We start from the raw sequence: 25,260 nt of genomic DNA on the forward strand, positions 1-25,260 counted from the left end.
TCTAGTTGGCAGCCGGTGTCAAGTGGAGTGCCCCAGGGGTCGGTCCTGGGGCCGGTTTTGTTCAATATCTTCATAAATGATCTGGAGGATGGTGTGGATTGCACTCTCAGCAAATTTGCGGATGATACTAAACTGGGAGGAGTGGTAGATACGCTGGAGGGGAGGGATAGGATACAGAAGGACCTAGACAAATTGGAGGATTGGGCCCAAAGAAATCTGATGAGGTTCAATAAGGATAAGTGCAGGGTCCTGCACTTAGGACGGAAGAACCCAATGCACCGCTACAGACTAGGGACCGAATGGCTAGGCAGCAGTTCTGCGGAAAAGGACCTAGGGGTGACAGTGGACGAGAAGCTGGATATGAGTCAGCAGTGTGCCCTTGTTGCCAAGAAGGCCAATGGCATTTTGGGATGTATAAGTAGGGGCATAGCGAGCAGATCGAGGGACGTGATCGTTCCCCTCTATTCGACACTGGTGAGGCCTCATCTGGAGTACTGTGTCCAGTTTTGGGCCCCACACTACAAGAAGGATGTGGATAAATTGGAAAGAGTCCAGCGAAGGGCAACAAAAATGATTAGGGGTCTAGAGCACATGACTTATGAGGAGAGGCTGAGGGAACTGGGATTGTTTAGTCTGCAGAAGAGAAGAATGAGGGGGGATTTGATAGCTGCTTTCAACTACCTGAAAGGGGGTTCCAAAGAGGATGGCTCTAGACTGTTCTCAATGGTAGCAGATGACAGAACGAGGAGTAATGGTCTCAAGTTGCAATGGGGGAGGTTTAGATTGGATATTAGGAAAAACTTTTTCACTAAGAGGGTGGTGAAACACTGGAATGCGTTACCTAGGGAGGTGGTAGAATCTCCTTCCTTACAGGTTTTTAAGGTCAGGCTTGACAAAGCCCTGGCTGGGATGATTTAACTGGGACTTGGTCCTGCTTTGAGCAGGGGGTTGGACTAGATGACCTTCTGGGGTCCCTTCCAACCCTGATATTCTATGATTCTATGATTCTATGATTCTATGTGTATTCCACATGTGGGGGACTTGTGAGCACGGATCAGTGTGGTACTGGGTGCAAGGAGGCTTATTGTAGAGTCATTTGCAATACAGCTCATCCCATGGCTGTTTCTTCCTAAATCCCCTGTGACACACATACCAGCTGGTGGTTCACCACTCTGTGTCAGCAACTCTCGTCAGGCCTGGCATACTCACTACACTTAACATACTGTTGTCATGATATATATCAAAAACGTGACATGTAACATATCACTGGAAAACTAACAGCTCACTGACCATTAATGTTCTTGAGTCATGTACGTACCATCAACCTACAAAAAACTTTACAGGCAGGCTGGAAATATGTGACTAAAATGTGTTTAAACCAGATGTGTCGGGGGACCTGATAAACAGGTTTTCTCCAGACAAAGGAACGAGGCCAACACCTCAAACCAGCTGTGGCCAAATATAATGGGCTATTCATTTGTATCTGAGGTTGCAGGAGGAGATCATTTGCATCGTAAAAATCACCAGCAAGGAAGAAGACAGTCTGGAATCTACACCAGACCAACTGGCAGCCACCCCCAGCAGGGGAGAGGAACCTTATATGGGAATACATTTCAAGGGCTTACTGGACCATAAAGAAAGGGGGAGTGAGCTATTACTTGGGGGATTCAAGGGATCAGAGCTCTTGAAATCACAGGGGGTTGAAGTCTCTGGGAACTGAGGGTAGGTGAGAAAGATTGTAACTTGCTGATGCTGAAATTAAGTTTTAGTCATAGGGTAATGTCTACACTGGCAGAGTTACAGATCCGGCAGTTACAGTGCCGCTCAGAGACCGCTGAAGGGAAACTGCTGTTGTGTGTTCACACTGTCAGCTGCCTGCACAATAGCGTGTTCACACTTGCAGCAGTATTCGGAGCGGTGCACTCTGGGCGGCTATCCCACAGAGCATCTCTTCCTCTTCTGCCGCTAAGAGTTGTGGGAAGATGGAGGGGGTCGCAGGGTATCCTGGGTCCTGTCCCAATGCCCATTGATTCATTGCTTCACATCCCTGCAATCCCTGTGCTTCCATCCGCATTTGACACCATCTTTCAACGGTTTGAGTACTCCACACTCTGCCTCTTTGGTCTGCAGGAATGGATCCTGAACTGTTGACCAGTATGCTGCTTGCTCTGACCAACACATAATAATAATATGCTCCATAATATTTGTGAAGGGAAGGGTGAAAGCTTCACTCAGGGCTGTACCGCTGAGGCTCAGCGCCTGGAAGCTGAGTTTGAACAGCCAGAGACCAGGGCTATTAGAGGGGTGCAGCGCTGGGCCATAAGGATGCCTTGAGGCAGCAATTTGAAGCTGAAATCCACTAATATTTGTTGCTATGCTCGGGAGTGCAGTGCTTGTAATGCTAGGAGGTGATTGTGATTGGTGCAGACGATGCAATATGAAGGTTTAAGATAATTTTCTGTTGATTTTCAGGGCTCTGTTTCCTTTCAATTAATAGAATAAAGGTTACTTTCAAACCAACTCAATTCTTGTATTAAAAAACAACAACCGGAGGAGAGAGTCAAACAAAAAAACACATCAGCACTGAGGGGGATTGGGGAAGGGAAGGTCCAGGAGGAGGAGGGGGTCCCAGGACAGCTAAAGATCTGTGTATGTCTAGGGATCATATCCAACCTTCTCCTCTGGAGTACAATGCAGCGGGTACTGTACTTCAGCAGGGCCAAACTGCAGAGGGATGGGTGTTGAGTGCAGTGGGTAGTGGGAGTCTGCAGTGCTGGACTGTGACGGGGGAGGAGTGGAATGCCACGGGTACAGACTGGAGCCAGGAGGTTGATAAGAGTGTGTCGACGGTGTCTGGGGGACACTTGAGAAAGAGTTTTGCGACAGCGGCTGCAGGGGAGGGTGGGCGCAGAGCTGCTCGGTTTGCAGTGCTAGAAGCACCTGGAGCGTGTCTGCTTGGTGTTCCATAACATTTAAGAGCCGCTCTGTAGCTTCATTCTGGTGCGCTGTGTTCTCCTTTCGGTCCCTCTTCTCGCTGTCCCGCCATTCCTTCAATTCCTTTTTTTCGGTCGTGAAGTGCATCATAACGTCATGCAGAAAGTCCTTCTTAGTTCTCCATGGCTGCTTTCTAATTCTGCGCAGCCGTTCAGCTGGCGATAACGAAGAGGGAGGCTGGGCACCCAAGGTCATTTCTGTGAAGTTTAAGTGCAACGTTTTACAGAAGCAGTATTGTTTGCAACACACAGAACACTGATTCAGTGATTTAAAACACAGCCAGTGTTCACATACTTGTCATGAACTGGCTGACCCCAGGCAAGCACACATGAGCCACAAGACCCCCACAATGGTGAGTAGCTGCAGGGGCAGGGTAAATCAGTGTTCCCGGACCCTACTGTACACTGGGCATGTGGCTCTTGGGGGAGCCAGCACAGTAGCGGGGGCTGATAATCATTCCTGTCCCCACATTTTCCACAGGATGTGATCATTATGGAAGATATCTGGCTTCTGAGGGTGAGCAGGGAATCAAGTGAGGGTCTTCTCCAAGACTGCGGCTTCCGCCCTGGCCCTTATGCGGCTTGCCTGTGTGCAGCAATGATTCCCCCCATGCCCCAGAGGCCCGCCCTCCCTGTGTGACAGCAGAGTGGCGTGGGACAGTTCCCGTTAATGGGGCAAGAAACAAAGTAGCTCTGCCAAAGAGCCTGCGGCAGCGGATTACCCAGTATCTCCATGAGAGTTTCCTGGAGATCTCTGAGGGAGATTCCCATGAAGTGAGGGATTCAATCAACACCCTGTTCCGCCACTCAGACTAGGCATATGGTGGAACATGCATCAGACAGACACAAGCCTGCTTTCTGCAACTCTCCTGCCCCCAACAGCTCGCCTCAGCGATTCCCAGAATCAAATCCACTTACCAGGGGCCTCCTCTCCTGTATGCGCGTCACCAAGATCCGACAGCTGTGACTGGCTAGCCTCCTCCGAGGTAGAAAAGAGCTGGCTGCATGCATTTCTCACTTCCGAGTCATCCTCTGCCTCTGGGTCCCCCTCCTCGTCCAAGATTTCCTCCACCGAAATATCCAGAGTGGTCTTCGCAGTGGAGGTGGGGTCACCACTGAGTATCGCGTCCAGCTCTTTGTAGAACCGGCAGCTTGTGGGAGTGGAACTGGAGCGGCGGCTTGCCTCCCGCGCCTTGTGGTAGGCGTTCTGCAGCTCCTTCACTTTGACCCTGCACTGCAGTGTGTCCCGGTCATGGCGCCTTTCCGTCATGCATCGTGAAATCTGTCCGTAGGTGTCATAATTCCTATGGCTGGAGCGCAGCTGGGACTGGACAGCCTCCTCCCCCAAAACACTGATGAGGTCCAGCAGCTGGGCATTGCTCCAAGTGGGGGGTCGCCTGGTGCATGGAGCAGGCATGACCACCTGGAAAGATGCACTGAGACCACTGCACGTATCACCGAAGGGAAGGGGACTTTCAAATTTGCAAAGGAATGTACGGGGTGGGCATGAGAGTTGGTCACCTGAGGGCAGGGCAGTAGAATTCAAACCGATGACCAGAGAGGCGAGAACAGGCCTTGTGGGACACCTCCCGGGGGCCAATCGCAGCGCTGTCATCACCGCAGCGCTGTACCCCCGGCACAGAAAGCTCTGGGCTACTCATCGGGGTGGTTTTTTTACAGCGCAGTTTCTGTAGTTTCTGCCCACTAAGGGGCTTGGCAGTGTGTACACCTCGGGAGTTACACCACAGAAAGCTGCTTTACTGCGCAGACACTTGCCAGTGTAGACAAGGCCTTAGAAGCATGGTTTTATTTTTGTTTGTTTGTAACCTTTTCTATCTTCATCCCGTATATCTGAACTCACTTTAAACCTCTCTCTTTGATGAAATAAATGTGTTTTACTTTTACCTAAACCAGCCCAGGGCATTGATTGAATTGAAGTGATTCCACTACCTCAGGTATTCCTTCAGATACAGCTTATCAGACTTGGTGACCACCAGAGCGATGTCACTGCACATCCCGCCTTGGTAAGCTTTGATGCTCTCTGTCAGCAGCACTTCATGGACTTTGTCCCCCACAACTCGTCCGATGTCGCTGATAACCCAGATGACTGAACATTTATTGATGCTCTTAAGGAGAGAGAGAGCGAGAGAGAGAGATAATTATATCTGGAAGCAAAGAGGTAGCCAGACTCCATCCTGAGACATGCCAAGCACCCTGGATTCCCCACTGACTGCAATGGCAGTGCAGAGTGCTCAGTCTTTGTAGGATTGTGCTAGCAATTTGCAGACTTGAGCCCCTAGTTCAAGCCCCTCAGCTGTGTGCCACTCAGGACTTGTGGTAGCTGGGGGTTCTGTGCTGACTGCTAGGGGTATGCCTACACAGCAATTAAACACCATGCGGGAGCGAGGGTCCCAGAGCCCAGGCTCCAGCCCAAGCCGGAACATCTACACAGCAATTTTACAGCCCCAGAGCCCGGGCCGGAGCCAGCTGAAGCGGGCCAGCTGCGGGTGTTTAATTGCTGCGTAGACATTCCATGGGATGGCCCAAGTGCAGAGAAGATAAAGGTCTATCTGATTGTTGCAGGGTCTGCACTTCTGAGGAAAAACCTCAGTTTCCTAGTGAAGTGTGGATGGAGAAAGGCACTATGGGTCTCTGATGCTACAGGAATCCAGGAGCAGCGATGGATCCAAGCCTGGAAGCACCATTAGCTAATATCAGAGGTTCACCCTCACTATACGGTGTGGACGCTGGTTCTGTTCATTCCACTAAAGCCTTCCCCAGGCCACAGAGCACACTGCCCTCTCTAGAACTTTCCTTCCTTTATTACACTGGAATAATAACATTAGCACCAATGGTTAAATGCTCTCCAGCCAAATAACATATCAGCATTTTCCCCCACACACCACAGAGCTGGTAAGTCACCTCTTTCCACATTTCGTCCCTTTTGTTGTTGTAATCTCCTGTCCCGGGAATATCCATAAACACGACACCTTCCGGAATCACGTCGGACTTCGGAATAGTCACTTCCACGTATTTGATTAGCGGCCAGAGTCGCATCTTGGCTTTCTCTTCCTCCTGTGCTGGCTCCTCCTCATCCTTGTCACTCTGACACCGCACATAAGGGTCCAGTTTGTCAGAGAGTTCTTTTGCCTGAAACATGATAAATAAATCAAACTCTGCCCCTTCATGGTGATAGGACCTCAAAGTCATCCGTGAACAGTAATTAATTGAACAACCTGCCACCTGGGGGTGTTATGAGACTAAGTTTCGTTCCCCACCATTTTACAGAGGAGGAAACTGAGGGGCCGGGAGGAGCAAGAACACACAATGAGTCATTGTCTGAGCTGGGAATAGAGTCCAGGAAGTCTAGCCTCCTTCCAATTCTGACAGAGCTTTCACAAGAGCTAAACAGCATGGTGGAAGCACAGAATCTCCCTCTCTGGTACTGCAGAGGACACCTGAGAGAGTCACTGTAGCCCGAGGCCTGATTAACTTTCTCTAGCATCCCCCATAAGTCCCTGGGGGGTGGGCTGCTGGGGGCAGAGGGTTACAGCTGCCTCTGCATGGCTGGCAGTAGAGCTGATCAGAAAAGCAGAAATGTTCCCTGTGGTCAATTCCTCAGGGAAAATTCCCACCTGAAATTTGGGAAGAGAAAGGCAGGAAATCCCCTGAAAATCCCAAAGCCAAGATGACATTTTTAAATGGAAACAAAGCAAAACAATTGTTTCACAGTGATGATTCACCACAAAGTATTGTTGCTTTGGTTTGATGTCCCTGATCAGAAAAAATCAGAATATCAGTTACAAATCACATTTTCCTGCCTAATATTTAGACTTCAACTAACCCGGAAATGTTTTGGGTCAGGAACTGTTGCCAAGCTCTAGGTAGCAGCACTGGAGCTGCCTTCCTGCCAGGGGGTGTGGAGGAGTGGGATGGGGCAGGCAGAGTTCACTCCCCCAGTGGGACAGACTGGGTTAATCTCCATGGGGAATCCCACAACAGATTCATGCCGGAGGGGACAATTTTGCCCTGAGTTTTGCCTATTCCAAGTTCTTTGGACAAATCCATTCAAATCCAGCAAAGCTGGTTTGTAGCTAAACGTAAAGCTGAAAGAGGCACCTGCTGAATTTAAATGTTACCGCCTTTCCTTAAAGAGAAACAAATAGGGTAGGTCTGCACTGAGAACGGGGACAGAGGGGTGTGATTGCAGCACATGGAGATGTACCCAAGCTAGCTTTGACCTAGGTACCGCACATACCAGTGCAGTGAAGCTGCAGTAGCAGGATGTCTGAGTGGGCTAGCTGCCTGAATAATTATCCAGGGTTCTGGGTGGGCTTGTGCGGCTGCCACAGCTTTACTCTATCGGTGTATGAGCTAACTGGATCAAAGCTAGCTCGGGTGTGTCTATCACACATCCGACTGCCGCACTGCCAACCTCAAGAGATCAAAAATCTTTTTGTGATTTTAAAAACCACCAAATCCTGTTTTTAAATTTGTCTTTTGACTTTTTCACTCCCCTTTATGCCTCAGTCATTGTGTGTATGATAATTTCAGGTTGAAAAAGTCAGACTTTAGTGTACACCTCTCCCTATCCACTCGTCCTCTCCTCACCCCTAAGACAGGGAAATGCCTGGTCACCCATTTCCTATCACTGTCTAGACTCTCTCCCCTCCTACTTTTGTTCCTCTGACAAAAGAATGGCTGGCTGGTAAATAGTTTGAGCATCACTGCCCTAATTAATGTAGCAGGAATCACGCTCCCACACAGAACTTATATAATTGTTCAGGGTTGATGACTTACATATTAAAGAACTTTAAATTTATATTTGTCACTCTTATAAGCGATGTCACAGGAAAAACTATGAGGAATTGGTTTAGCCATTGGCAAGAAGCAACACTGCCCTGCTTCTCCTCAACACCTCTCCCCCGCCTTCACTGTCTGAAACTGGGACTGAGCCCAGCTGCTCCAGACTCCCTCTCCCCACCCATGCCTCCCCTGGCTCTAGCACCTCCCTCCCCTTCCCCTCGCCTCCCCAGCTTCCTCCTGCTCTGGCCTCACCCTCTCCACCCATCTCCCGGACATAAGAACGGCCATACCGGGTCACACCAATGGTACATCTAGCCCACCACCCGGTCTTCTGACTGTGGCCAACGCCAGATGCTTCAGAAGGAGAAAACAGAACAAGGCTCTTTACCTAGTGATCCATCCCGCCATCCACTCCCAATTTCTGGCAGTCAGAGGTTTAGAGCATGGGGTTTGTCCCTGACCATCTTGGCTAACAGCCACTGATTGATCTATCCTGCATGAACTTATCTAATTCTTTTTTGAACCCACAACGGTCTTCTGGATTTGGAATTTATGAACACACACTCACTCACCTGCACTCCCTTGAGGAGAATACATTTTGAGGCAGGAATATTTACTAGTGGCTTTGCCCTCAACAGGTCTTCATAAGGTCTGGTTTCAGCATGTCTCCCGTAGAGCGCTCGAAGCTTTTGGACAGCTTCACCTACATCATCCTCGCCCTCCCCTTCCTCCTCCTCTTCTTCCTCCGCCCTGGGTTTTCGCACAAGCTCCACCAGATTCTTCATTTCCTCCTTCCATTCCTGCCAGTACAGAGCAGGGCAAACAGGCCATTGTTATTTTGGGCATTCGGGGGGCAGGAGCTGGGCAAGGTTGCTACAGAACAATGCAGGTGTTGGAGCTGGGTTTAACTAGGGTTGTACGGGCAGCAGTAGTGGATTTCAGGAGGTATGGGGGTGCCTAGAGCTCAGGCTGGGTGGGCTTGGTGTAAAAGCATTCCAACCAAAGAGACTACAGAGCTATTTTAGTGCAGAGCAGAGGGCAGAGGATGGGAGCTGGGAACTGGCTCGGTGCTGCAGGAGAAGGTGCGGGGAGCTATAGTTCAGAAGCAGCACAAGTGGTTCCCTGGCTTCTGCAGCAGACAGACCAGCTGTGGTTCCAGCAGCGGGATTCCCCTCTGGACAACTACAAGCAAAGCAGGGAGGGAAGTGTTGTTGCTTCCACCTGACCCCTCCTGGCTCCTAAGAGAACCGGCCCCAACCCTGTCCTTTACTTAGAGGTCACTCAGTCCTTCCTGCAGCCCTTGGCAATCATCAGGCAGGGCTGAGGTTTAATACAAGAAACAGCCAGCAGGGGCCTTCTGGGCCAGGGAGCCAGCTGCCCTCTCCATAAGACAGAGTTACCCTGCGGAGGGGCTGTGGCTACACACTCTGCAGCCAGAATACTGTCCTAAAGAACACATCTGTGCCCTGTGCCATGCTGAGGAATTAGCCTTGCCTGTAGTGAGAGAAGGTGAATTTTTGCCTCATAGTTTTTGCTCTGGCTGCTGCTGACTTGCACCACGCACGACGTGCAGGCTTCGCTCCCCGACACTGGCAGGAAGAACTGCTGTTCGATGATGGCATTGAACAGCGAGCTCTTCCCAGCCCCGGTGCTGCCAACGAGCCCAATGTAAATGGGGTCCAGAGAAGACTTTTCTTTCAAGGTGAGGAGGCGGTTCCTGTGGAGAAGGCAAGAGGGAGGGAGGGTTAGACAGATTCATATATTTGGGAAGGGCCAGGCAGCTCCCTTCCTCACAAATACAGCCCCATTGGAGTCAATAGAAAGATTCCCCTTCTCCCCTACCCCTAAATTGATTTAGATGAACACTGGAAAGAAAGAATAGCTCCGCTATTGTTAAGGTTTGGCTGGATGGTGTTACGAATTACACCTGGGAGGACACGCACACAACTGCTGCGAATTATACCTGGTAGGACACGCACACAACTGCTGCGAATTATACCTAATAGGACACGCACACAAATGCTACGAATTACACCTGGTAGGACACGCACACAAATGCTGCGAATTATACCTGATAGGTCACGCACAGTTCGAATCTAGGCTGAGGCACATAAACCAAGTCCACAACTGCAGAGTTCCCAAAAAGACACTAAGTTTATTACGCTCGAGCGTGGTGCCCCCCTGTTAGTGAGGAGGGGACCCCGAATACAGATTATACAAAGGTTATATACTTTTTAGCAAAGCATGTTGCCCTCGTGCATCGGAAACCTTAGCCAATAAACAAACCCTTTTCTTGTCTACCACTTATCCCTGCTTGGTGCATTCCTCATGCTAAACTAGTATGTTAATTACACAGCATGGTCCTAAAGCCATGCATTGGTAACTTTTATTATCAGGATGGGAGGCCTCACATCAAAGGCCAGGAGATAGGGAGTTTAGGGACTGACAAAGAACAGATACTGGGAGTCAAGGCAGGCTGGAAACAAGGAGGAGGATTTTCACAGGAATGCAGTAGCTAAGGAACACGCCTCCTGGTGCATGATGTGCTTGTTTTTGGACAATGGTGGGCCCCAAACCAAAATGGAATCACATGTGCCAAACTTTTCCTTAACAGTGGACAGACAAGTTTTCCCACCATACACCATGAACCAAGACCTAGAGCAGCTACAGCTCGGGAGGGTGCTAGGAACCCTGGAATATGCCCCTAGAAGCAGAAGGTCTGTGTCATGGGGTGTATGTACCCCATGCTTTCCCAGCAACCAAAGGGTTAATACAGGCACTGCCAGCCACTGCTGATTGGCTGGCTAACAGCAGCTGGGAGGATAAAAGGGCTGGGAGGCAGAGGGTGGGTGGCTAACTGAGGAGTGAGCAGGCAGGAGAAAGGAAGTCCTGTCAGCAGACTACTAGAGAACTGCCCAGGGACAACACCCCAGCAAGGGGCAAACAGGCCAAGAGGCTGCAGAGGCCCAAGGGAAGGCAGGAAGAACCTAAGGTACTCTCAGAATCAGCAAACCCTGACTCTCCTTGTCTGGCTTGAGGACCCTGAGCTGGAACCCAGTGGAGTGGGTGGGCCTGGGTTCCCCTACCAGCCCCCCCGACAGACCTGAGAACAGAGAGGCTTTCCAGGTTCCTGGACACCAGGAGTGGCCTAACAGCCCTGCAGAGCTGAGTGAGCCAGAGCCATGCCCTCTCCACGTTTGGCTGTGGGGACACCTTTGCACTGATGCACCACCTCACGGTCTGACTCAGGCCTGCATAGTGCAGTATGGACATGTCAACACGGTTGTGAGTCCTGGGTCCAGCCATTGTAAACCTGGGTTTACTATGCCATGTGGATGCACAAGCACAGTCTGTGTCTCCAAGCCTACCTAGGCGCGGGTCTCACAGACCCAGGTTTACAATGCAGTGTAGACGTACCCCTAATGGCCTTATTCTCCCCATGTCATCCTGTTCAGGGGGCAGGGTTCACCCTGGCTGGAAAAGGCAGTGGGGCCCAATCCCAAACTGGGAGCATCCCCAGAGAGCCATGTAAGCCCAGAGAAGCCTGTGCAAAGGCCCTGAGCCGTCAGACCAGCTCTTTGCTTCTCCTTGGTTCCTGAGCTACAACATTCTATAGAACCCGCACCACTAGGGATGGCTCCTGGACACAATTTCCTCTTGGAGCCCTGGGGGGAGACCCATGCTGAGAAGGTATCTGCAGTGGAGTTCTCTTTTCCAGGGACATCCCAGAATTGTGGGGGTCTTATACTTTCCTCTGAAGCAGCTGGTGCTGCCTCTGTCAGAGAGAGGACCCTGGGCTAGAGGGACCGTGGTCTGATCCAGTCTGCCAATTCCTATGGTGCTGTCTAGACACAGGCCTGCATCAGAACCCCGCAAATGCAGGAGGTCAGAGCTAGATCTGCCCATTGCAACATGGGTCTGTCCACAGAGCAGGTAAGCAGAGCCCTGCGTGAGCGTAGGCTGTGGTGTCTAAATCATTAGGCTTTCAGGGAGGAACTGGGCTGCAGACTCACTTGAGATATTTAATCTCATCCGACATGTTATCCTGGGACAAAGAGTTGGTCAGCTTCTCGTACGTAGTGTTCAAAGCATTTTGGATCCTGGATTCCATATGTTCATCTGGAAGGAAAATACAGTTACATGCTAGGGATAGACTCAGCTCTCACCAGCTAAGCAGCATTGTGCCAGGTCAGTGCAAGGAGGGGAGACCTCCAAGGAAAACCCAGGATGCCACAGAAAATGGCAATAGGGATGAAGAGCCATCTATTGAATCACCATCAGCCACAATGCTCCAGCATGGTGCTAGGGGGTTCTGTGCTATTAGACCAGTGGTTCTCAACCCACGGCCTACAGGCTGCTTGCAGCCCAATCAGTACACAGCTGCAACCCATGTGCCATATTCAGGGCCACACAGGTAGTATATATATTGTGTGGATGGGACCCACATATTAACATATTGAGAGCTGCATATGCAGCCCTAGGGTGACCAGATAGCAAGGGTGAAAAATCGGAATGGGGGTGGGGGGTAATTGGCACCTATATAAGACAAAGCTCCAAATATCGAGACTGTCCCTATAAAATTGGGACATCTGGTCACCCTATGTGGCCCACAATGGTAAATAGGTTCAGAACCACTGTGCTAGAGGCTATTTCAGATGAGCTTTAAGAGTGAGGCCCTGTGGCCAGATTCCACTTGGTGCAACCACGGCATGCAGGGTGGTGGCCAGAGTGGCATTCCCCTGGTGCGGAGGACCTGGGCATAATATTTAAGGAATAATGTCACTATAATGAAAATTTGTGCCCTTCAGGTCTTGGAATGAAAGTGAGCCACTAGGGAACATATGTCTCGGTGATGGCCCAGTCAAGTGGGAGGGAGTTGTCACTCCTCCCTGGCTAGCCAATCATGTCATGCACTGCTTATTCTCTGCGTTTCCCCAACTCAGAAAAGTCAATGGAAAAACATCAAAGACAAACGATAAACCTCCAAACCACTTGGAAGGGAAAAGGAACAATACGGCAATGAAGTAATTGCCCTGCCTGTGAATAAAGACAAAAGACTGATTCCGTAGATCAACGTTTCCCAAACTTTTTTGGCCATGGAACACTTTTTAGCCTATTACATAGTCGTTTGGTTTTCAAATAAAAAATTGCGTTATTTAGGCTCAAATATATTTTATTTTATAAAACAAAGCAAAAATACAAATTTAAAATAACTTGAACTAACAATTTCTAACTGGAAAGCGCGTATAAAATAGTACAAAAATCAAGTGCAAGAGTCAAAATTAAATTCTAGATTCTTTCACGGAACACCTATACACATCGTGCGGAACACCAGTGGTCCGCGGAGCACAGTTTGGGAAATGCTGCGGTAGATAATAGGATGAGTGGGGGTTGTTCATGGAAGACTTGGTCCTGGCTACTTGGGACAAGCAAGTGCTACAAAAGACAGAACTTTGGGGTGAGACTCTACTCTATTAGCTAGGAAAGGTAACTATTAGTAAGTGTAGACCGTAGTTCATGTCTTATGATCTTGTTTTATATGAAATCATTTGTTTCCATCACTCACACTTGTTTCCAGTTGAATCTCTAGTCTAATTCCCTTTTGTTTCACTATGATTAGGGCCCTACCAAATTCACGGCCATGAACAATGCGTCACGGACTGTGAAATCTGGTCTTCCCCCGCCCCCGTGAAATCTGGTCTTTTGTGTGCTTTTACCCTATACTATACAGATTTCATGGGGGAGACCAGCGTTTCTCAAATTGGAGGTCCTGACCCAAAAGGGAGTTGCAGGGGGGTCGTAGTGTTATATTAGGGGGGTTGTGGTTTTGCCACCCCTACTACTGTGCTGCCTTCAGAGCTGGGCAGCCGGAGGAGAGCGGCAGCTGTTGGCCGGGCCCCCAGCTCTGAAGGCAGCGCCCCGCAAGCAACAGTGCAGAAGGGTGGTAATACCATACCATGCCACCCTGACTTCTGCGCTGCTGCCTTCCAGAGAGTGATGGCTGCTGACGGAGAGCCCAGCTCTGCAGGCAGCAGGGCAGAAGTCAGGGTGGCAATCCCGTACCACACCAGGCCATCCTGACTTCTGCGCTGCTGCTGGCGGTGGCTCTGCCTTCAGAGCTGGGCTGCCGGCCAGCAGCCGCCGCTCTCCAGCGGCCCAGCTCTGAAGGCAGCGCCGATGCCAGCAGCCGCAGCGCAGAAGTAAGCGTAGCAGTACCGCAACCCCCCTACAATAATCTGAACTTACATAGCTGAACTCATGACATTTATGATTTTTAAAATCCTATGACTGTGAAATTGACCAAAATAGTTCGTGAATTTGGAAGGGCCCTAACTATGACTGAACTGAAGAGCTGTGTGTGGTACAGGAGGTAAAACTGGGACACATTGTTCCTTTGGGAACAGAGGATCTGGGATTTCTGTGGGTATCCAGTGACCAGGGGCTGGCCACCACAGTGGGACGCTTTGAAGGCACTTGTGTCTACTGTCAGCCTGCAGGGCAAAGGCAGGGCTGGTGTAGCCCAGAGGAGAGTGCTTGAGTGGCTGACAGGCTGGTTGTATTATAGCGTTAACTGCCAGCTGGCACAAGATTCCCTCACACTGGAAGCAGGTGGCAACAAGGTGACTCACAGCCCTGGATGCCCTGAGAAGCATCACAACTTCCATGGGATGCTGCGGCCCTGATCCTCCCCTGCTGCAAGTGCCATAGAGCAGTCACATGAATATGGGCTGGTGTAGCCTTGCACCCTAGCCCTGGGGAGGGAGAGCGGCTTCTGTACCCTCAACCACAGCCAGGGCTGGATCCAGTTTTGCCCTCTCCCCAAAACTCTGTGTATTTCAGGCACATCCCGGGCACAGCTCCCCAGTATCAGCAGGAATTGGGGGAAGTTTTTCATACTTACAGGTTATCAGGAACTCTTGCTCTTCTGGTACAAATGCTCGATACGGGTCCAAACGCCTCTTTTTCTTGGCAGATGATTCATTTATATCTTCCCCCTTGGCACCTTTTCAGATTAAAAGGGCCTTCTCGTTAGCATGATTGTGCTAGAGATAGACACCTGCAACAATGCTCACTAATAAAGGCCCTGAGGTGCAGTACAGATGGCATGCAGAGACACTGACCCATTTACTGGTATAAACCCAGCATTGTTCTTTTCATTACAGTACTGCTAGAGGCCGAGACTGCGCTAGGTGCTGTACACACACTAAGACCTGGCTGCAGTTATTCATGCCTTTGTCACCTCTTGGCTAGGCTACAGAAATGCAATAAACCTGGGCCTGAAACCTACAGCATTTAGGAAACTCCAACTATTACAAAACATAGCAGTGCATTGCCTCAGCTACGCACGCTACCACGAGCTCATAACACCTGTTCTCCGCTCCCTAAATTAGCTTCCCATAGAATCATAGAAGATTAGGGTTGGAAGGGACCTCAGGAAGTCATCTAGTCCAATCCCCTGCTCAAAGCAGGACCGATCCCCAACTAAATCATCCCAACCAGGGCTTTGTCAAGCCGGGCCTTAAAAACCTCTAAGGATGGAGATTCCGCCTCCTCTCTAGGTAACCCATTCCAGTGCTTTACCACCCTCCTAGTGAAATAGTGTTTCCTAATATCCAACCTAGACCTCCCCCACTGCAACTTGAGACCATTGCTTCTTGTTCTGTCATCTGCCACCACTGAGAACAGCTGAGCTCCATCCTCTTTGGAACCCTCCTTCAGGTAGTTGAAGGCTGCTATCAAATCCCCGCTCACTCTTCTCTTCTGCAGACTAAACAAGCCCAGTTCCCTCAGCCTCTCCTCATAAGTCATGTGCCCCAGCCCCCTAATCATTTTCGTTGCCCTCTGCTGGACTCTCTCCAATTTGTCCACATCCTTTCTGTAGTGGGGGCCCAAAACTGGACACAATACTTCAGATGTGGCCTCACCAGTGCCAAACAGAGGGGAATAATCACTTCCCTCGATCTGCTGGCAACGCTCCTACTAGTGCAGCCCAATATGCCGTTAGCCTTCTTGGCAACAAGAGCACACCGCTGACTCATGTCCAGCTTCTCATCCACTAATCCCCAGGTCCTTTTCTGTAGAATTGCGGCTTAGCCAGTAGGTCCCCAGCCTGTAGCAGTGCATGGGATTCTTCCGTCCTAAGTGCAGGACTCTGCACTTCTCCTTGTTGAACCTCATCAGATTTCTTTTGGCCCAATCCTTCAATTTTTCTAGGTCACTCTGGACCCTATCCCTACCATCCAGCATATCTACCACCTTTCCCCCAAGCTGAATGTCATCTGTGAACTTGCTGAAGGTGCAGTCCATCCCATCATCCAGATCATTAATGAAGATGTTGAACAAAACCAGCCCCAGGGCAGACCCCTGGGGCACTCCGCTTGACACCGGCTGCCAGCTAGACATCAAGCCGTTGATCACTACCCATTAAGCCCGATGATCTAGCCAGCTTTCTATCCACCTTATAGTCCATTCATCCGATCCATACTTTTTTAACTTGCTGGCAAGAATACTGTGGGAGACTGTATCAAAAGCTTTGCTGAAGTCAAGATATATCACATCCACTGCTTTCCCCATATCCACAGAACCAATTATCTCATCATAGAAGACAATCAGGTTGGTCAGGCATGACTTGCCCTTGGTGAATCCATGTTGACTGTTCCTGATCACCTTCCTCTCCTCCAAGTGTTTCAAAATGGATTCCTCGGGGAATGCTTCAGGAATTTTCCAAGGACTGAGGTGAGGCTGACCAGTCTGTAGTTCCCCGGGTTCTCCTCCTTCCCTTTTTTAAAGATGGGCACTATATTTGCCTTTTTCTAATTGTCCAGGACCTCCCCCGATCGCCACAAGTTTTCAGAGATAACGGCCAATGGCTCTGCAATCACATCAGCCAACTCCCTCAGCACCCTCAAATGCATTGCATCCGGATCCATGGACTTGTTTATGAAGCTCTGTCAAGTTTAAGGTCTTGGTCCTTATCTTGAAGACACTCCATGGCCTTGGCCGGGATACCTAACAGACCCTGTAAAGCTCTGTGATGAAGACCGTGGTCTGTAACTTCACTCCTCTGGCCCAATGGAACTCTCAACTATACGAGCAAAGCTCGTCTGTGCAGCAGACCGAACTGAAGACCACCACAAACCTCACCACTTACTGCTTTAAGTGCAAAGTGCATTTCTCCGACCTTGCCTTCTCTGTAACAGGTATATTTAACTAATGATAAAGTGCCTTAACTCTCCATACAGTTAGAAAGCTTTCATAATATCTAACCTAAATCTCCCTTTCTGCAGATTAAGCCATTTACTTTTTGTTCTACCTTCAGTGGACATGGAGAATGATTGCTCACCGTCCTCTTTATCACAGCCCTGAACAGATTTGGAGACTTACCAGGTCCCCCCTCAGGCTTCCTTTTCTCAAGACTAAATAGGCCCAGTTTTTTAACCTTTCCTCACAGGTCAGGTTTTCTAAACCTTGGATCAGTTTTGTTTCTCTCTTCTGGACTCTCTCCAGTTTGCCCGCATCTTTCTTAAAGCACAGTGCCCAGTACTGGACACAAGACTCCAGCTGAGGCCTCACCAGTGCCAGGTAAAGCGGGACAGTTACCTCCTGTGTCCTACTTACAACACTCCTGTTAATACAGCCCAGAATGATATTAGCCTTTTTCACAACTGCATCACACTGTTGACTCATATTCAGTGTGTGATCCACTGTAACCCCCAGATCTTTTTCAGCTGTACGGCCGCCTAACTGGTGATGCCCCATTTTGTAGTTGTGCATTTCACTGGTTTCTTTCTAAGTGAAGTGCTTTGCAGTTGTCTTTATTGAATTTCATCTTGTTGAATTCAGATCAATTTTCCACTTTGTCAGGGTTGTTATTAATTCTAATCCTGTCCTCCAGATACTAGCAACCCATCCCAGCTTGGTGTCATCCACAACTTTTAAGCATACTCTCTACTCCATTAGCCAAGTCATTAATAAAAATATTGACTAGTAAATGACCACTGTGGGACCATACTCAACACATCCTCTCAGTTTGACAGCAACCTATTGATAACTACTCTTTGAGTATGGTCTTTCAACCAGTTTTGCACCCACCTGATAGTAACTTCATCTAGAGTGACCACATTTCCCTAGTTTGCTTATGATTATGTCACAAGGTACTGCACCAGAAGCCTTACTAAAATCAAGATAGATCATGTGTACAGCTTCCCCCCATCCACTAGGCCAGTAACCCTGTCCAAGAAGGAAATTAGGTTGGTTTGGTATGATGGGTTCTTGACAAATCCATGCTGATTATTCCTTATAACCCTATTGTCCTCTAGGTGCTTACAAACTGATTGCTTAATTGCTTAGTTAATTGCTTAATAAGTTGTTCCAGTATCTCCCCAGGTATCTAAGTTAGGTTGACTGGTCTAGAATTCCTTGGTCCTTGTTCAGTATTGAAAAGTTGACTCTGGCTTCTGATCGGCCCATGAGGCCAGCCTCCATCGCCAACTTGTTAAATTTCCAAACAATCCCCTGCCTCCCATGCTGCCTCTCATGCTTGCAAGAAGCTCTGTGTAAACATCCACAAAATTATCTCATTATCCACCTGTAGCTGGTTTCACTCACAGGCTGGCAGGCCTTGGCCTGACAGTCCTTCCACCCCCATAGTCCTGTGTGCATGTGTGTGGTTGACTCACAATGTGTGTATGGGAGAACAACTGTACTTGGAGTGCTACAGGGGCAAGTCTGGCTGGCAATCGGCAGGACTAACAGTCAAGCTGCAGCCCGTCAATTCCCAGTGCAGTGGCATTTTCCTGGACAGAGGTAGTGGGAAAGGTAGGGGACCCTGGGCCCTCCCTCTCCACTGGGTCCCAGCCCAGGGACCAAGAGGGAGAGGCATGGAATGTCTCGGTTGCTTCCTCCTGGTGCACCTGGCCAACTTCCCCGGGGCTGCTTCCTACCTCCTGATCGGTTTCCGTTTGGGGCATGGTCATAGCCCACTGCCCCCTGTCCCTCAACAGGCAGTTCTCATTCAGTCTCAGCAGCTCACTCAGCCAAATAGGCATTCCCCAGTTCCCTTCCTAGTGTCCAGTTATTTTCTCTCAGCAGGGAGTGGGGAAGGGGAAAAGATCAGGCCCCTATGCTCCTGGTTGGCTCTTACCCACAGTCCAGACCCTCTCCTGTGCATTGCATGGTCCCCAGAAACAGCAAACTGGCTTCCTCCCTTCAGACAGCCTCCCCTTCACTCTTCCCCTCAACTGTGCTTGGCTGTCAGGGTCCCCTTTACAGCAGATCCCCCATTTGGAGCCTGCTCCGCAGCTGCTAAGTGGTGGGGCTCTCTTTGTCCAGTACTGCTCCTTTACTCCCTATGTCTCTGTGTGGGGTCTGTAAAGCCCGTCACACGACCTTCAAAACCCTCCTTAACGCTCTGCTGTGCCGGGCTGCCTGCAAAAACCTGACAGCGGACAGGCTGCTGCTGTACTAGACCACAGCCTGTCATGAGACAATATTGTCTCATTGCGCTTCCCAATCTGTCCATTTCTAATTGTTGTCTCTTGTCTTATGCTTACATTGTCAGCTCTTTGGGGCAGGGACTGTCATTTTGCTCTTTGTATTTGTACAGCGCCTAGCACAATGAAGTTCTGTTCAATGTCTAGAGCTCCTGGGGGCAATTGTTAACCTTAACTATAACAACCTTAACTATAACAAGTTTTACTAAGAAACAGGGTTGAAAACAGTTCAAATGTCAGGGGCAAAGTCCTCAGCTAACTCGGCAGAGCTCTGCTGTCTTCAATGCAGCCACACCAATTTGCACCAGCTGAGGATCTAGCCCAGATCGTAAGCAGGTTTCATCCTTGATTTGACTTTAGCAGCTCAGCCCTTGCTCTGTGCAAAGTTTAAGACTGACAGAAACAGAACACTTTTTTGTTTTTCCCTACTGGACTTAGAGGTTTTGCACTGGCATCCATCACTGTGGTATCTCAGCACCTCTCAGCTTAATTAGATTGACATGGCATGGTCCCTACATGGCAATTAAAGACAGGCAGGTGACCTGGGTCAGCTGACTCAGGCTGCAGGGCTGTAAATTTGCTCTGTAGACATTTGGGCTTGAGCTGGAGCCTGAGCCTGAGCTCTGGTACCCCGTGATGGGAGAGGGTCCCTGAGCCCAAGCCCAAGCCTGAACATCTACACCTCAATTTTTAGCCCCTCAGCCCTAGTCAGCTGACCTGGGCCGGGTCTTTTATTCCAGTGTAGCTGTACTCAAAATGGCAGAACAGATTTTCCTCACACTCCCAACTGTCCTCTCTGGACTCCGGCTAAGCAGGGAAAATCTCCCATTTCAGAGTTATGAGCAAGTGAGAGCACAGGGTTAACACTGAGATCCTGGGCCAGATCTCCCACTAGTGTAAATCAGTGTATGCAGAGCTACACCAGCTGGGGATCGGTTCCTCTACATCAGTGGTCAACAAATGGTAGATTGCGATTGATTGGTCGATTATGGGGCCTCTGACAGTCTATCTCAGTATCAGTTAGGGTTGCTAACCCTCCTGGTTTCGCCGGGAATCTCCCAGAAATGGGCTCGATCTCATGGAGGCTACTGCAGCCAATCCGGGAGATTTTCAGCTGCTAAAAGTCCGGCGGCGCAGTGGGGCTAAGGCAGGCTCCCTGCCTGCTCTTGCCCCGTGCTGCTCCTGGAAGCGGCTGGCATGTCCCTGTGGCCTCTGGGGGAGGGCAGGGAAGGTCTCCACACGCTGCTCCTGCCCCAGCGCCAGCTCCGCAGCTCCCATTGGCTGGGAACAGGGAACTGTGGCCAATGGAAACTGTGGGGGTGATGCCTTCAGGGAAGGGCAGCTGGCAGAGCCACATGCCCACCACCAGGGGCCGCAGGGATGCGGCGGCCGCTTCCGGGAGCGGCACGGGGCCGGGGCTAGGCAGGGAGCCTGCCTTAGCCCCACTATATCTCCTACCGGGAGCTGCCTGAGGTAAGTGCTGCCTGGCGTGAGCCTGCACCCCTCACCCCTCCCGAACCGCAACCCCCTGCCCCAGCCCTGAGCCCCCTGCCAGAGTCTGCACCCTGAACCCCCTCCTGCACCCCAACACCCTGTCCCAGCCCTGAGCCCCCTCCTACACCCAAACTCCCCCCAGAGCTTGCACCCTTCACCCCCTCCTGCACTCCAACCCCCTGACCCAGGTTCAACCCAGAGCCCCCTCCCACACTCTGAACCCCTCGGCCCGAGCCCAGAGCACACCCCCTCTCCCGCACCCCAACCCACTCCCCAGCCTGGTGAAAGTGAGTGAGGGTGGGGGAGAGTGAGTGATGGAGGCAGGGGGGATGGAATGAGTGAGGCGGGGTTTCGGGGAAGGGGCAGGGTAGATCCTGGATTGCAAGTAAATTCAAAAGGTGATCTTGTGCTTAAAAAGGTTGGAGACCACTGCTCTACATGTAACAATGTTCACAGTAAGGGTATGGTTTCAGAATTTGGCAGTATGTGACCTCCAGAAGAAGAAAGGGGGGCATCCATGTGCCAGCAACGCAGATACAGGTAAGTAACCGTTTTCATGTTCTCTCCACAGGTACTAATGCGGAGAGTGGACTAGATGATACATCTGAGGGAAGGGAGCAGAAGGAGACTCCATCGATTGGAAGGCATGGGATGCACTGTCCTGGGGATGGGGGTTCCATGACCACTGCTCCCAAGAGAAGGAGGCGGGTGGTGGTGGTCGGGGACTCTCTCCTCAGGGGGACTCAGTCATCTGTCTGCCGCCCTGACCGGGAAAACCGAGAAGTCTGCTGCTTGCCAGGAGCTAGGATTCACGATGTGACGGAGAGACTTCCGAGACTCATCAAGCCCTCGGATCGCTACCCCTTCCTGCTTCTCCATGTGGGCACCAATGATACTGCCAAGAATGACCTTAAGAGGATCACTGCGGACTACGTGGCTCTGGGAAGAAGGATAAAGGAGTTTGAGGCGCAAGTGGTGTTCTCGTCCATCCTTCCTGTGGAAGGAAAAGGCCTGGGCAGAGACCGTCGAATCGTGGAAGTCAACGAATGGCTACGCAGGTGGTGTCGGAGAGAAGGCTTTGGATTCTTTGACCATGGGATGGTGTTCCAAGAAGGAGGAGTGCTAGGCAGAGATGGGCTCCACCTAACGAAGAGAGGGAAGAGCATCTTCGCAAGCAGGCTGGCTAACCTAGTGCGGAGGGCTTTAAACTAGGTTTACCAGGGGAAGGAGACCAAAGTCCTGAGGTAAGTGGGGAAGTGGGATACCGGGAGGAAGCACGAGCAGGAGCGCGCGAGAGGGCATGGGTCCTGCCTCATACTGAGAAAGAGGGACGATCAGCGAGTTATCTCAAGTGCCTATACACAAATGCAAGAAGCCTGGGAAACAAGTGGGGAGAACTGGAAGTCCTGGCACAGTCAAGGAATTATGATGTGATTGGAATAACAGAGATTTGGTGGGATAACTCACATGACTGGAGTACTGTCATGGATGGATATAAACTGTTCAGGAAGGACAGGCAGGGCAGAAAAGGTGGGGGAGTTGCACTGTAGGTAAGGGAGCAGTATGACTGCTCAGAATTCAAGTATGAAACTGCAGAAAAACCTGAGTGTCTCTGGATTAAGTTTAGAACCGCGACGTGATGTCGTCCGTGGGAGTCTGCTATAGACCACCAGACCAGGGGGATGAGGTGGACGAGGCTTTCTTCCGGCAACTCATGGAAGTTACTAGATCACAGGCCCTGGTTCTCATGGGAGACTTCAATCACCCTGATATCTGCTGGGAGAGCAATACAGCGGTGCACAGACAATCCAGGAAGTTTTTGAAAAGGGTAGCGGACAATTTCCTGGTGCAAGTGCTGGAGGAACCAATGAGGGGCAGAGCTCTTCTTGACCTGCTGCTCACAAACCGGGAAGAATTAGTAGGGGAAGCAAAGGTGGATGGAAACCTGGGAGGCAGTGACCACGAAATGGTCGAGTTCAGGATCATGACACAGGGAAGAAAGGAGAGCAGCAGAATACAGACCCTGGACTTTAGAAAAGCAGACTTTGACTCCCTCAGGGAACTGATGGGCAGGATCCCCTGGGAGAATAACATGAGGGGGAAAGGCGTCCAGGAGAGCTGGCTGTATTTTAAAGAATCCTTATTGAGGTTACAGGGACAAACCATCCCGATGTGTAGAAAGAATAGTAAATATGGCAGGCGACCAGCTTGGCTTAACAGTGAAATCCTTGCTGATCTTGAACATAAAAAAGAAGCTTGCAAGAAGTGGAAGATTGGACAAATGACCAGGGAGGAGTATAAAAATATTGCTCGGGGATGCAGGAGTGTAATCAGGAAGGCCAAATCCCACCTGGAGTTGCAGCTAGCAAGAGATGTTAAGAGTAATAAGAAGGGTTTCTTCAGGTATGTTAGCAACAAGAAGAAAGTCAAGGAAAGTGTGGGCCCCTTACTGAATGAGGGAGGCAACCTAGTGACGGAGGATGTGGAAAAAGCTAATGTACTCAATGCTTTTTTTGCCTCTGTCTTCACAAACAAGGTCAGCTCCCAGACTACTGCACTGGGCAGCATAGCATGGGGAGGAGGTGACCAGCCTCTGTGGAGAAAGAAGTGGTTCGGGACTATTTAGAAAAGCTAGATGAGCACAAGTTCATGGGGCCGGACGCGCTGCATCCGAGAGTGCTAAAGGAGTTGGCGGATGTGATTGCAGAGCCATTATCTTTGAAAACTCATGGCGATCCGGGGAAGTCCCGGAGGACTGGAAAAAGGCTAATGTAGTGCCCATCTCTAAAAAAGGGAAGAAGGAGGATCCTGGGAACTACAGGCCAGTCAGCCTCAGCTCAGTCCCTGGAAAAATCATGGAGCCGGTCCTCGAGGAATCAATTCTGAAGCACCAAGGGTCGGTCCTGGGGCCGGTTTTGTTCAATATCTTCATTAATGATCTGGAGGATGGTGTGGATTGCACCCTCAGCAAGTCTGCAGATGACACTAAACTGGGAGGAGAGGTAGATACGCTGGAGGGTAGGGATAGGATAAAGAGGGACCTAGACAAATTAGAGGATTGGGCCAAAAGAAATCTGATGAGGTTCAGCAAGGACAAGTGCAGAGTCCTGCACTTAGGATGGAAGAATCCCATGCACAGCTACAGACTAGGGACCGAATGGCTTGGCAGCAGTTCTGCAGAAAAGGACCTAGGGGTTACAGTGGATGAGAAGCTGGATATGAGTCAACAGTGTGCTCTTGTTGCCAAGAAGGCCAATGGCATTTTAGGATGTATATGTAGGGGCATTGCCAGCAGATCGAGGGACGTGATCGTTCCCCTCTATTCGACATTGGTGAGGCCTCATCTGGAGTACTGTGTCCAGTTTTGGGCCCCACACTACAAGAAGGATGTGAAAACATTGGAAAGAGTCCAGCGGAGGGCAACAAAAATGATTAGGGGACTGGAACACATGAGTTATGAGGAGAGGCTGATGGAACTGGGAATGTTTAGTCTACGGAAGAGAAGAATGAGGGGGGATTTGATAGCTGCTTTCAACTACCTGAAAGGGGGTTCCAAAGAGGATGGCTCTAGACTGTTCTCAGTGGTCGCAGATGACAGAACAAGGAGTAATGGTCTCAAGTTGCAGTGGGGGAGATTTAGGTTGGATATTAGGAAAAACTTTTTCACTATGAGGGTGGTGAAACACTGGAATGCGTTACCTAGGGAGGTGGTGGAATCTCCTTCCTTAGATATTTTTAAGGTCGGGCTTGACAAAGCCCTGGCTGGGATGATTTAGTTGGGGATTGGTCCTGCTTTGATCAGGGGGTTGGACTAGATGCTCTCCTGGGGTCCCTTCCAACCATGATATTCTATGATTCTATGAATATATCATCTTACCTGAGAATTCAGGTCTTTTGTCTGACATTCTAGCAGGCCAGTTCCAAGGTTACTACCGAGCTCTACTTGACACTGGGTTGTTAGTGCTTTTCGAAACCAGAACCCATTCAGATTTGAAGAAGACTGAGGATGACACTGCAAGGCGTAATTACCACAAGAGCTGCCCTAGAGGGAATAAAAATAAGAGTTACATTCTTAACTAATCTGCTTTGTGTTTAGTCACCTGCGTCATTAGCTTGTGCTATTTACACCTTCCGCAGCTCCACAGTGATTTTCTTATTACGTGGGATGCTCAGACTGTATCTGCACTGGGAATTTGCACCAACTCCAGCCAGCGGTGAAACTACACCAATGCAACCCCCTTGGTGCACACACACAAACCCGCTGTTTGCACTGGTGCAGTTAATCCCCTGCTGGAAAGCAGGCTGTTGCATCTTTGCCGGTATCAAGCTTCTTGAGTCTTTCACAAGGGGGATCGGGTACAAAACAAACTGGGGTATCTATCCGCACATAGCTAGCTACAACATGGGCTAAGCTGCACCAGTGAAAATCATGGCTTCGGGTGACTTCCCCCATTTACACCAGGGCTTTGCACTGG

At 50.1% G+C, this 25,260-nt stretch overlaps 2 protein-coding genes across 4 annotated transcripts in view; both read right to left on the minus strand.

Moving 5' to 3' along the window:
- The window catches only part of NUGGC (nuclear GTPase, germinal center associated), a 90,478-nt gene that overhangs the window by 54,468 nt on the left and 10,750 nt on the right, over positions 1 to 25,260 (minus strand). For 2 of the 3 annotated variants that reach the window (XM_037893767.2, XM_037893766.2), the window contains exons 2-8: positions 24,663 to 24,827; positions 14,701 to 14,802; positions 11,813 to 11,918; positions 9,294 to 9,516; positions 8,372 to 8,599; positions 5,916 to 6,143; positions 4,944 to 5,119 (exon numbers count right to left, since the gene is read on the minus strand). In XM_037893767.2, the coding sequence (XP_037749695.1) occupies positions 4,944 to 5,119; positions 5,916 to 6,143; positions 8,372 to 8,599; positions 9,294 to 9,516; positions 11,813 to 11,918; positions 14,701 to 14,802; positions 24,663 to 24,690 (1,091 nt within the window). In that variant the 5' untranslated portion in view covers positions 24,691 to 24,827. The remainder of the gene's footprint in view (positions 1 to 4,943; positions 5,120 to 5,915; positions 6,144 to 8,371; positions 8,600 to 9,293; positions 9,517 to 11,812; positions 11,919 to 14,700; positions 14,803 to 24,662; positions 24,828 to 25,260) is intronic. The other variant, XM_037893770.2, reaches the window with a different exon arrangement.
- On the minus strand, positions 2,336 to 4,283 carry LOC119565728. The gene is made up of 2 exons (XM_037893771.1): positions 3,912 to 4,283; positions 2,336 to 3,191 (listed from the first exon to the last, which is right to left on the minus strand). The coding sequence occupies exons 1-2, from the start codon at positions 4,261 to 4,263 to the stop codon at positions 2,656 to 2,658; spliced, it is 888 nt and encodes a 295-aa protein (XP_037749699.1). The 5' UTR covers positions 4,264 to 4,283; the 3' UTR covers positions 2,336 to 2,655.

The sequence above is a fragment of the Chelonia mydas genome, chromosome 3 (genome assembly GCF_015237465.2).
Source record: "Chelonia mydas isolate rCheMyd1 chromosome 3, rCheMyd1.pri.v2, whole genome shotgun sequence".
Lineage (NCBI taxonomy): Eukaryota > Metazoa > Chordata > Testudines > Cheloniidae > Chelonia > Chelonia mydas.